General features: G+C 36.9%; 1 protein-coding gene across 1 annotated transcript; it reads left to right on the top strand.

The window, feature by feature from the left end:
- Positions 1–1,939: 1,939 nt before the first annotated feature.
- On the top strand, positions 1,940–10,759 carry LOC109052573 (thyrotroph embryonic factor-like). The gene is made up of 4 exons (XM_042716708.1): positions 1,940–2,204; positions 2,898–3,257; positions 4,182–4,402; positions 5,575–10,759. The coding sequence occupies exons 1-4, from the start codon at positions 1,940–1,942 to the stop codon at positions 5,788–5,790; spliced, it is 1,062 nt and encodes a 353-aa protein (XP_042572642.1). The 3' UTR covers positions 5,791–10,759.
- The last annotated feature ends 2,682 nt before the right edge of the window (positions 10,760–13,441 follow it).

The following is a 13,441-nucleotide window of genomic DNA, read 5'->3' as shown; positions in this document are numbered from 1 at the left end:
TTTTCATTTAATATTTTTTTTTCTTTTCACTTCATTATAGAGTCTTTAAAAAAGAGACCAAACTTAATTTTGTATTCCAAAGCATTCAAGATTTAAGTTTAAATTTAATTTTCAGGTCACAAAGTGCTCAAAAAAAAAAAAAAAAAAAAAAAGGAAGGTTAAAGGTAATAAATGCATTTTCACTACTGCATAAATATAATTTAGTACCATAAAGTTTCCTAAAAATGCAAAATATTAAATAAAAAAAAAATAAAAAATTTAACTAGTAATACATTAATTTAATTGAAAAACAAATGGTCATTTCTGACCACCATATGAGCAGAACTAACAACACAGACAGTTCAACCAGTCCAGCCTCATTCTTCAGAACTGAAAGTAAAATAGCAACACTTTTCATGTTATCATAACATAACTAAACTGAGCAAAACCATCACAAAAGATAGCTGTAATATAATAACACATGATTGCTGGTGTTATGTAAAATACATTGTAATAAAAGAAAAAACACCACATTATTAAAGCAATAATAAAAACACAGACAATGAGGCCACATGCTTTATAATAAATGTTAATATTAAACCCAATGTATATAGAAATAAATCATATCGCAATAGTTTGTTTCACAACATCATCATATCTGTTTTTCTATTATAGTATTAAAGTTAGCCTTTTACAGAAATACTTCCTTTAACTGCTACGCGATCGTGTTAACTGATTAAGAAAGGTACAGAAATTAATATATCATTTAAAACAAGAATTACCCTTTCAAAGTTTTTGTATGATGAATCACCATGAATCTGATTGTCCGGGTTGTTGTATTACATACTTTCAAGTATAATTAAATATGCTAATGTAAATTATTAAACAACAATTAATTTATAACTGATATTGTCAGGGTTTTGTGAGAGGACAGGGTGAGCTAGGGCTCAAATGCAGATTATTGATGGGTTTTTATTGACTAAAACTAACAAAACTGGACCGGCAGTTGGACTTCATGCTGAATGACATCCAGCAGGTTTTCAGATCTTTTCTGGAGATTCTTGTCCAGTTACAGAATAAAGACAACGGTAATCTAAAGTCATATGGACGCTTCTTCCTCCACAAACAACACACAGAAAGATCTGTCTTGTGTAGATAGGACCGGGAATCTGTCAAGCTCCAAAATGAAAAAAAATGGTAATCATAAAAGGATTCAGAGGACTTGGAATATAAAAATACAAAAATATGTGAATATGCAAAAGGTATTTTGTTCTTCACAAATCCACTTCTTGTGACCCACATAATAAAAAGCCATGAAATGCATGAGGAATAACAGGCTACCTCGATGTTTAGTTGATGTGTGGATAATTGCCGTTTTCTCCCCCTCAGTCTTCGTTATTTGAAGCAATTGGTTCATAGGGAACATCCCTGACACCAAATGCGACAGTACACAGTACTGATGACAAAAACAAGCAATTCTTACCCAGACATTGCGCGCTCCCGCGCACGCGCTCATGCAGCTGTACTCCGCACGTGCCAAAGCCCCGCCCACCCAGCGCACGGCGGCACGTGTGAGAGCACGAGCTCGCCGCTAGGGTGGAAAAATACAACCGTAGAAGCGCACTATTAATGATGTTTTAATGTACTGAGAAGTTAACTTAAAATTCGCACATCTTAGCCTTAACTTGTGAAAATATAATAAAGTAATTCATGTGCCCTTTTCAATGCATTTTAAGTTAATAAATCCAAATGTTACGACGATTTCGACTGTTTTCAGTGTTCAGGGTCATTAATGACATTCTTTGGTTGTTTTCTGAATAAAGAGGCTCGTCCTCTTCGTCCCGCTCATTGAAGCCCCGAATTAACAGTTGACCAATCAGAGAGCGAGAATCCGCCCTGGTCTGTTTAAATATTCATGAGATGGAGCACGAGATCACCAATCAGCGCGTTCCTCATGAATATGCGAGTGCTTATCGCAGTACGCTGGAGTGGGTCCTGTATAGTCTCTGAGTGGGTCGCTACAGCGCTGTGTGCTTTCTCAAACAGAAACGGAAGGATTGACGGTTACAAGCGACGTTTGTGTATTATCCCGGATAATATCGCGCTAATCATGCCCGGACAGGCGTCGGTGACGGTGGCCATCGCCCCGCAGAAGTCGTCCGCTTTTGTTCTGAAGAAGATCATGAATATTCCTCCTCCAAACATACTGGAGGATCAAGACGACGGTAAGAACCAACACTCAAAACTCGACACTCAAAGCGTTCCGTTTAGTAGTCGCGCGCTCGCTTCAGCTCCAGCTGCGCGTTCATTGGTCGCTCAAAAGAACAGAAAGTTCCCGCAGACAAAAAATCGAAGATGCATGCATTTCGATATATTTACGCTTTTGCATGGTGCCTACTTCAAAAACACCACGATGGACGTGTCTACCCTTTATCAGTGCATCGCTTTAGAAAAAAAAAAACATCGAATTGAATAAGTTGTGTTTAGTGTTAACACATGTAGAATGGCTAAAACCCTAAAAACAATGGTGAAATTATGTATCAGACGATGCAAAAGTACCATGTTAGTAGTAATACTGTGGTTACTTTGGCATGTACTGTGTGGAAGTACCATGGTATTCTTTGAAAAGCCTTTGTGTACCATGAAAAGATATACCTGGTCCTTACCTTGTTAAAGACTGACCTGCCCTTTATGGACATTTTTAATAATATTGTAATCATCTTGCGTTATAATGACCCACATTAGGGCATCTCTTGGCTTGCCAATCTGTGAAACTCTTTTCTCATCGTTTCTGACTTTTAAACCAATAAACTAACACAGCTAGGCACTGAAACTCCCATGTAACTGGCAGAGAATGTGTAAAACTACTGTAGCTGGCATTGATATTTCTACTACCTACCTTCTGTGATATCTGACAGACATCGAGAAGGAGAAACAGGGTTCGACCTGCGATGGGACGTCCGGTGGCGGCGGTGGTTCGGGGGGCACGGGGAGCGTCTCAGCCTCTCTCACCCCCACCATCTGGGACAAAACCATCCCGTATGACGGCGAGACCTTCCACCTGGAGTACATGGACCTGGACGAGTTCCTGCTGGAGAACGAGATTCCCGTCACACTGGAGGAGGAGCTGAGCAGGTGTCCGCGAGCCGGAGACACTCAGGGTGTATCTGCACCCTCCGACGAGCCGGCGACCGTCCCGCAGATGCCTGAGCGGGAACACAAGGACGACGAAGAGTCTGAGGACGACTCGCTCACTGTGAACACTGAAACGAACGCAGGTGAGACATACAAGCATTGCTTTTGATCAACTAGAGACTGTAGCTTGAATAACTAGTTTCAAAGCAAATTTCAAAGAAGATTATTTCTACCACAGAATAAAAAAGGTATTTTTGATCTCACAATTCAGACTTGTTTGCTTGCAAATATGAGTTTATATCTCAAATTTGGTCAGAATTCAGAATTGAGATAAAAATTTGTAGTTACCTTATTTGTGTTTATTCCGTGGAACGAAAGAGATTTTTAAGAAGCAGACTCGGAATTCTGAGAAAAGAATTCTGAATTCCGTTATATGAACTCAGAATTCCAAGACAAAAAAAGTCAGGACTGTGAGATACAAACTGGAAGTTCTGAGAGAAAAAAAATCAGAATTGTTAGATGAAATGTTTGTAATTATAGTTTTTTTTTTTTTTTTTTTTTTATTCCATGGCAAAAAAAAAAAAAAAACCTGTGAGACTTAAACTCATGATTCTGAGAAAACTCCGAATTACGAGAAAAAGTCATAATTGCGGGATAAAAATTCATTACAATATTTTTCTTTCTGTGGCATAAAAAAAATGAATATAATCCAAATAAAAAAAGAGAAAATTAAAATATGAATCATCTGGTTTATCTAAAAATAGGCATTAACACAAGGTACTTTGTTAAAACATTTTGTAGTTGTTACTGTGACGTGAGCACTCATCTCTACATCAGTCCATGCGGTTTGAACCTACAAACCATTCACTTACCAGTCAAAGCACACAGTTAAACCAGCAGAAACTCAACCAGCAGCTGGTAGTTCACACTGAATGTCATGCTGTAGGAGCTTGAGAGTGAACATGAGGATTGTACGCTGTCAGGTCACAGTTATTTACTCTGGTCATGTGTTTAATCTGATGATTATATTAGAGCAGCTGTGCATCACTCTGTTTTTTCCTTCCCAGAAGTCAAAGCTGCCCCCGACCGTGTGACGCCCCCTCCGATCGACCCAGAGGAGATCGAGGTGAGCGTGGCCTTCCAGCCGGACCCCACGGATCTGGTGCTGTCCAGCGTTCCCGGAGGAGAGCTCTTCAATCCACGGAAACATCGCTTCTCTGTGGACGAGCTCAAACCACAGCCCATGATCAAGAAAGCCAAGAAAGTGTTTGTTCCTGCCGAGGCCAAGGTGAGGCTGAACCCTGTGAGAACTAACTGAAAATATTCAATCACTCAGAATGAGCTTCTGAACCGAAACATCAGAAAACAGTCACAAACCTGTGGCTCTCGTGACACGTTTGGACACACAGACATGTCACTAATCATCCAGGAAAAGTATTTTAGTGATAATGAATACAAATTTGATTCTTCGAAGTTAACATGCTGCTATTTAGCAATCATACTAGCAGCTCATACTGCTGATCAGTGGATGAACTTTAGCTGTTTGTCAGCTTCTTCTAATCGATCCGTCGTCTTGAAGTAAACATGAAGTACTCTTTACAATCAATTTTACTTGTGCTATGTGACTTTTCCAGATAATATGTTTATCCATCACAAACTGATTGGATAATCTAAAGTTGGTATTTGGTACCAATATGGATCATATCGTAATTGTTTTTATTTATTTTTATTTTATTTATGGTCACCTATGAATTATTCACAATAAGACCTGGAACATGAATTGGGAAAATTAGGGAAATTGTTATCATTAATTGAAAACATTAAAAATATTTTTGTTACTTAAAGTAGAATAAAGGTTAAATGAAATATAATATTTTAAAAATGTATTTTATTTCAGATAGTTGACAAGAAAACATTTCCAATTTTCCTGAAGTACTAAAATAACTAAAATTTAAATAAAATTTATAGAAAACAAAATATATCTATTTTAATAATAATGACAAAAACGCAACAAAATTTCCAAAAAGTAAAAGTCCAATTTAAATGAAAAAAAAAAAAAATTGGTTAAATATTAATAAAAATCATATCAGTGATGCAAAAATAACACTAATATTTCTATATATCTTGTTATGCAATAAACCTCAACTACATTGATTGTATACTCAAAACAAACAACTTCAGCAATTAGCTATTTTATTAAATATTAGATATTTTATTACATTGCTTGAAATACTTTATGGCATTGTAAATAATTCCTTTTATCATTGATTTGAAGCATAGAAGTTGTAATGTTGTGATGCTCCTTGTAGCTGGCTGGTTTGGATTATGGCTTATAATGCTTTAACAAAGACTTTTTACATTTACAGTATCGTTTTATTAATGTTACGACATAAAAAGTAAAGTTAAAGCTAAAGCTTGTTTTAGCTGCTTCGTTAATGAGATGTTTGCGTTTCTCTGCAGGATGAAAAGTACTGGTCGCGGAGGAAGAAGAACAACATGGCGGCGAAGCGCTCGCGTGACGCCCGGCGTCTGAAGGAGAACCAGATCGCCGTCCGCGCCTCCTTCCTGGAGCGGGAAAACGCCGCGCTGAGACAGGAAGTGGCCGAGCTGCGCAAAGACTGCGGCCGCTGCAAGAAGATCATGTTGCTGTACGAGGCCAAATACGGCTTGCTGTGAGGGACACGCTTCACCCCGACACGCATCAGTCTCCCTTATAATTCACACCGCAGTTACACAGCCGGGGATTGTGGGTAATGCGGCGCCGCGCGGGAGGTGGACGAGAACGACACGAGCGTGTGTTTTTAACAGACGTTTGAAGGAGGTAGAAGACACATGATAACACAACATAACCTTTGACCTCCTCATACCTCATTCCGCCCTCTCATTCGGTATGAAGACGAAATAATGTGTCTGTGTCTGTGTACAAGAGGTTTTTCGCAGAAAACAAGCGCATGACCCTCGATATGAAGCAATTATATACTTTATTCCATGAAAGCGAGTGCAGATGAAGAGCAAGTGCGAATGGGCCGGTCGCGGTCTGTGAAGGTGAAGTCTGTAAATATACACTTGTATCCGTCTGCTAGTGTTGCCGTTCTTCCAGAATGACCTAATCATGTAGAGTCGACACTTCTATCATGCAGATTAACTCTATAGCGATTCAATCGCATCTTACAACAATTAAGCGGGCGATTATTGTAAAGCGAGCGTCTGTGCATGGGTTTAACTATGAGTTTGTGTTCAGGGTTTAATCCACGGCAATAATGTGCGATTCATCTTTACCTCAGATTAGATGTTTCTGATGAGTGTCTTTTATTTATTTATTTATTAAAAAAAAAAACATTTTAGTCGGGCAGCTCAGCATCAGTTGAAACACAACTGTAACATTTAGTTTTTTTACATTCTTCTTTCAAAGTTTTTTTATTTATATTTACATTTTAAATCACATCCAACAATCCCCCAACCCTCACCATCAAATATATAGAGTAGTGTCAATACTGTCCATCACTTCAGATAGGAATTGTAAGTAGAAGGACCGAGCAGTTATATATACATGCCAACATACATCAACCTCCAATCATATATAAAAAGAGATACATGCACATATACTCGCATGAAGGAAAAAAAAGAAAAGAAAACGGGAATGATAATAAATGAAATACATTACAAAAAGAAAAGGAGAAAGAAGAAAAAATCAGCCAATGACGGCATTATTTAAACATGATTTATCAACATAGTCAATAAAAGGGTTCCAAATCTTAAATAATTGTTTTTCCGACCCTTTTAGTGAATACCTAATTTTTTCAAGGCAGAGACAAGACATCACATCTCTGATCCGTTGAGAATGGCTGGGTGGGAAGGGATCTTTCCACTTTAATAGTATTGCTCTACGTGCCACCAAGGAGGCGAAAGCAAGGACTTCACACACAGAGGCTGACAGCCATGACTCCTGGAGCTGCTTCAAATAATGCCACCAGAGGTTCTGGCTCTAAACTGAGCTTAAGAACCTCTGAAACGGTGTGAAATATTGATCGCCAGAAATGCTCTAATTTGGGGCATGTCCAGAACATGTGAATTAGTGATCCCTCATCACATTTACATCCATTGCATATGGGACTAGTACCAGGAAACATTTGAGCTAGTTTAACTTTGGATATATGTGCCCTATGTACTACTTTGAACTGTATAAGTGAATGCCGAGCACACATTGAAGATGTATGAACCTGCTTAAGAATACAGTTCCATGTGTCATCAGAAAGTGGTCTGTCAAGGTCTTCCTCCCAAGCTCTCTTAATGTTATTAAGAGAGGAAGATACCAGATTAGTCATTAGATTATCAATAATGGAAATTTAACCCTTGGCTAATGTTGCATGAAAAGAAATTATCCAAAGGATTTTCAGAAGGCATCACTGATACAAGTGACTCTAAAGAAATCTGACTTAGTAAGACCAAAACATAATGTTAACTGCTCAAAAGAAGCGAATAAATTATCAATAAATAAATCTTTGAAACGTCTCATCCCCTTGTCGACCAACTCTTAAATGATCCGTCCTGCATTGAAGCCAAAAAAAAAGTGATTGTGGGCAACAGGGCTAAGGAGAGAAGGATCCTGAAAACCAAATGATTTCCTGAATTGGGTCCAAATCCTCAACGAGTGTTTCACCACTAGACAATCCACTGGAGTGTAAGAGATTAATTGTAATGTAGTTGCAAGAAGTGTTCGGAGGGAAATTTGCTTGTGAGCATTTATTTCCATGTCCACCCAGGATGGTCTATTGGGAAAATGTGATAATGCCACCAATACACTATATTTCGTATGTTAGCTGCCCAGTATTAAAACTTAAAGTTTGGTAAGGACATACCGCCATTGCATCTAGACCTCTGAAGGAATGATTTACACAGGTGCTTACCGTTCCAAATAAATGAAGAAATAACAGAGTCCAAAGACTTAAAAAATGAAAGCGGAATAAATAAAGGTAAACACTGAAAAAGATAAAGAAATTTAGGGAGCACCACCATCTCTATGGAATTAATGCGCCCAATGAGAGAGGTCTTTAAAGGGGACCATTTAGAAAGATCTTTCTTAATTCTTTCAAGAAGTAAGCCAAAATTATGTTTAAAAAGATGCTTATGATGGCGAGTGATACAAACCCCAAGATAACAGAACTTATTTTCGACTAGTTTCAATGGTATGTTAGAGTACTGTAATTGCGCATCTACCTTGTTAATACGAAAAAATTGTACCCAGAGAACCGGCCAAAATTCTTGAGCAAAGATAGTCCAGCAATCTGCCGACTCTCGCGTAGAGCGATCGCTAAAGGCTCGATAGCTAGAGCAAACAGCAATGGGCTTAGCGGACAGCCCTGTCGAGTTTTATTAGTTAAACGGCCTAGAGTGTAGACTACTGCAGAGGGAGAATTATACAGTAATTTAATCCAAGAGAGAAAGACTGGGCCAAATCCAAATTGTTCCAAAGCTAAAAAGAGGTACTCCCACTCCACCCTGCCAAACGCCTTCTCGGCATCCAAAGAAACAACACATTCTGGAATGGCCTGATGCTGAGAATATACCACATTAAGTAAGAGGCGGATATTAAAAAAAAATGATTGACGATTCTTTATAAACCCTGTTTGATCAGGGGAGATGATGGTGGGGAGGACTTCTTCCAGTCTTGAGGCAAGTACCTTCGCTAAAATTTTAACATCACAGTTGAGCAAAGAAATCGGCCTATAAGACGCACAATCCAAAGGATCTTTATCCTTTTTAAGTAATAAAGAGATGTATGCTTGATTTAAAGTTGGGGGAAGAGTCCCAGACTTAAAAGACTTAGAAAAAAACAGATGTCAATAATGGAGCAAGCTGAACAGAATTTTTTTTATTGAACTCTGACGGAAAACCATCAGGTCCTGGGGATTTACCAGATTGTAGGGAAGAGATCGCAGATGCCACTTCCTCCTGAAAAATCGGCGCTTCTAAGCAGTTGCGAACATCAGAGGATAAAGTGGGGACATTTAGTTGGCTGAAAAAACTCTTCAATGTCCCCCCACGGAGAGGAATTAGACGTGTACAAAGAAGAATAAACTTATAGTTAATAGTACTTTGATCAGTTGTGACCTTCCCATTATCTAGAACAAGACCACTTATAATTTGTTTGGCCCATGCAGCTGATCGGCTAATACTTTCCCAGATTTATCCCCACTTTCATAAAAAAACACTCCTAGTTCTCCTCAAAAGACCCTCTATCTCATTGGTTGACAGTAAGTCAAGCTCTGACTTCAGTTTAAGAGACCTAGCATATTGTTCATCCAGCCTAGAAATCTCATCAGCCAGAGAATTTTGTTTTTCTTTAGAGAGCCTTCTTTTATTAGCAGCAAAAGAAATTATTTGGCCTCTTATATATGCTTTGAGGGCCTCCCACACGATTGAATCTAGAACTTCCAACAATTTATTGACACGAAATTTGGTCAGCAGTAAAGGAAACAAAATGCTCATCTGCCAAGAGGGAAGTATTAACGCCTCCTGGGTAAGGCAAGTTCAGAAAGGTCATGTCAAGAATAAGAGGAGCATGGTCCGATATAATAATACTTTGATATGCACAAGACCGAACTCTAGGAATTAAACTGTTGTCCAGAACAAAATAATCAATCCGAGAGTAAGAGTGGTGGACGTTTGAGAAAAAGGAATATTCTCTCTTTTTGGGGTTCAGAAGGCGTGTTTTTTACATTCTTATCAATGACAGATTCATTATTGCATTTTTAATGAATTATTAGAATAATAATGCATTTTTAGATAAATTGTTGCATTGGTAAAACCATTGTGGCGTGAGTGTGCTTTATTCCAGTCGATGAGATTAACGATAGCAGTTCTAGCATCACTAGAGTCTCACGTTTATCGCCGGTTTTCCTGACGTTTACTGTATTTAAAAATGCAGAAGAAATAATGTGCTTCCAGTGTTTATGGATTTTGATAGATTGCACATATCATGGTTTGTTTTCAATGCTCAAAAAAATTCATGAACACCACAAAGTGTGCTTACAATTTTAGTTTATGTATTTTTAACAGTTTTTTTTTTTTTTACAATTACTATATATGACAACAAAATAACCATCTTATATCAAAACATTTCACAGTTGTAATATATAATAGTTATAATAGTTTTAATATATATATTGCATTAAATAAATTAATGTCGTAAGTCATCAAGATGTGTTTTTTTACAACGGGTTTGAAGCAAATCAATTGTATATTGTCTAGTAGTTAGTGCATGCTGTTGTCATGGTGATGCTGTGCAGTGGGCGTGTCCTTCTCTTCCATATATGGAGATAAAAACTCTCTATCTGTCACATTCTTTGATAGTTTCGCTGTTTTAAACTCTTTTTACTCCTGTTTGATTTCTTTCTATAAACCAAACACACAAACCTTCCCTGTCAATCAGTGTTTGAAATGTACAAAATTACGTTTGTTTGTGTTTGTTTTTATAGGTCAGATTTTTTTATTTAAACTGAATAGTGAATTTAGTTTTTGTTATAATATGTTATATGAAAGATGTCGAGTTCTGCGTTAGACTCTGTGAAACTCAAATGTAGCATTTTGACTTGGTTTTGTCTTTAATAAAACACGTCACTTTTAATATAAAGACGTTTTGAAAGAGTGGTGTTGTTTTTATAAAGTCACTTTCCTCAGGAGTAACCAGTGTGTTATGACTGTATCCCATATCATGCATGTTAATAAAGCTGGATCTCAGTGATTTGACCTTGCTGAGGTCGTGATGGATCTGTGCTGTGATTGGCTGCTGCTGATGACATCACGCATGTGTGATACTACGGCTGATGATCAGTGACCTTATGAGCATCTGTGCACATAAATAATACTGTAAAAAAATAAATCCTGCTAATGCTTTTAGTGCAGTTTTGTCTGTACAAAGACCACTGGGTATGTGTGTGTGTGCTCCATTGTGTCGGTTCATTGTTATTATTCTCAGTACGATGTTACGTAACAATCATCCTTACACTCGAGCGTTATTACATAACATCTGCTTCAGAGACACAGACTGATCTGAATGTGTAGAAGGAGAATGAAATCACCTTTATATGCTTGAGACACAACAAAAATCTAATTTTTTTCTCTTTTAAACATGAAAATAATCAGATTGTTTTAGAAAACATCAGATTTTCTAAAGTTGCTCTTTTTGAATATATAGTAATGTTTTAATTTATTGTTGAATATGAAATCATTCAGTTTATATTTCATGTCATGCATTTTCTAAATATTTTAGAGAACAGAGAGATTCATCTGAAGAATGCTTATTGTAGAAGGGTTTGTTGATTTCTTTTATATTACTTTTTATAAATGTTTAAATAACTTGATCATGTCTTGTTTATATTTCACCCTCAAATGAAAAACTGTTTGTAGGACCATTTATTAATTGTTACATTATTTTTTATTTTAGTACATCAAGTTAATCTGAATTAAAATGAGAAATATTGCTAAAAAGCATTTTAATCTCAAATCATGTTGGAAAACAATGATCATCAGGTTTATTTCATGTGGTGCTGAGAGACAGCATAAACTAAAATATCCAACATTTATTAGTTCAGCTGATCACTCAGACTGTGATGCTGATTAGAGATAATAGATGCAAGAATCTTTCTTTGAAAAACAACAAAAAAAATGAATCCTTTAAAAAATGAACTGTTTAATTGTTAAAGGTAAATTAATAAAACTTTAACATGTCTGGGATATATATGTAGGACCATTAAGAGTTTTCAAAATGAGTGTGTGGGGGGGGGGGGGGGATTGTTTACTTTAAAATGAACATATTTTAATACTAAATAAATAAGCTTCATTCAGCTTCATTCCCAGCTGCAGGTGTTCGTACAGCTGCATGAGAACAGTGAGGTTAACACATTTTTATTTGGTGCTTATAGTGTCAAAAAACAAACACAACAACCTGCTAAGAAATAAAACTAACAAAATGGTTCTGCTGGACATTCAGACAGTTTCCAGTCACAAACAAAATTTGAGTTGCTTTACAAACCTGGAAGATTTGTATTTATTTTACTGGGAACTGTGTCCTTTTATTTTGTATAACACTGCAGTACTATCAGAAATGTGTTAAATTACAGAGAACTTTGGACAGTTTCCCAATAGACAGGTTAGGCATTAACAAAACGATTAAAGGATCGTTGCATTTTTCTGCATTTGTTTCAATATTATTGTTAATGTAAGAGAAACCTACACTGACTAAGGAGCTAAACATTTTGATTTTGAACATTTAGGATGATAGGTTTATTTACCATCATTCTTTGGAACACTTAATGTTTTCATTTCGTAAACTGTATTAAAGAAATCAGACATACGTCAAAATACTCCAACAGGAGAAACATCAAACCAAAACCAGCTTGTCTTATAATGAATGACTTCTGTAGAAGATACGGTGCACATTCAGCACTTTGTTAAACATTTTATTAGTCATTTCATCTTGCATATATTGCATTTATATTCATATAGTTATTTCTGAAAAAATAACTTCAGCACGTAAGAAACTAAACAAAACATTTTGAACATAAGAAATATATACATATTCACGTCATATTCGTATATATCTCTTAATTTGCTTTATAAATGCCATAGATAATTCTTTTGAAAAAAAAAAACCCAAAAAAATATAGAAAAATTGTAAATAAATTACAAACAAATGTAAAAATACACCCAGTCGTAGCATTTAGAGAGAAATCTAAACCCCGCCCACCCCAAATGAAACCAATGGAAATGACTGAATAATCATGAAGCTGATGTTCACATTTCAAATATCAAGGAGGGACATCACAACAACAGTCTCACCCAAACATCTCACCAAATTTGTTATAATACAATCTTTAAACTACATTTCCAAGCTATAGTTCAGACATAATTGGCCATTAAAGGGTGAGTAAAGGACCTTTAGCATCTAGCATATAGCGTTTACTGTGAGGCATTACAGGAGTTTCCAAAGATCCGATGCGTAAAGTGCAATGCAGCTGGACGGGACGGAAGGGAACGCTGAGGGGGAAGTGATGTCATAAAGGAAGCCAGCATTGGCTCCCACCTTCAGGAAGATTCTAGAACGCCAGCCTCCATACTAGCTCAATAAAACGCTTCACAAAACATGGCCACTGCAGTCAGAATATATGATGTAACATTCAGGGTCCTAGAGTGGAGAATACAAAGTGCAATTTTCACTGTAGCATCTCTTCCAAACCACCATTTACGACCTTAGGAACGTAAAAATAACAGCATTAAATTCAACCTCCGTCTCCGTGCCAGCAAGCTATTCGGAGTGTCTCCACAC

The sequence above is a fragment of the Cyprinus carpio genome, chromosome A3 (genome assembly GCF_018340385.1).
Source record: "Cyprinus carpio isolate SPL01 chromosome A3, ASM1834038v1, whole genome shotgun sequence".
In the NCBI taxonomy this organism is placed as follows: Eukaryota; Metazoa; Chordata; class Actinopteri; order Cypriniformes; family Cyprinidae; genus Cyprinus; species Cyprinus carpio.
The sequence above is the reverse complement of the archived record's forward strand: the minus strand, read 5'-3'. Positions and strand labels throughout refer to the sequence as shown.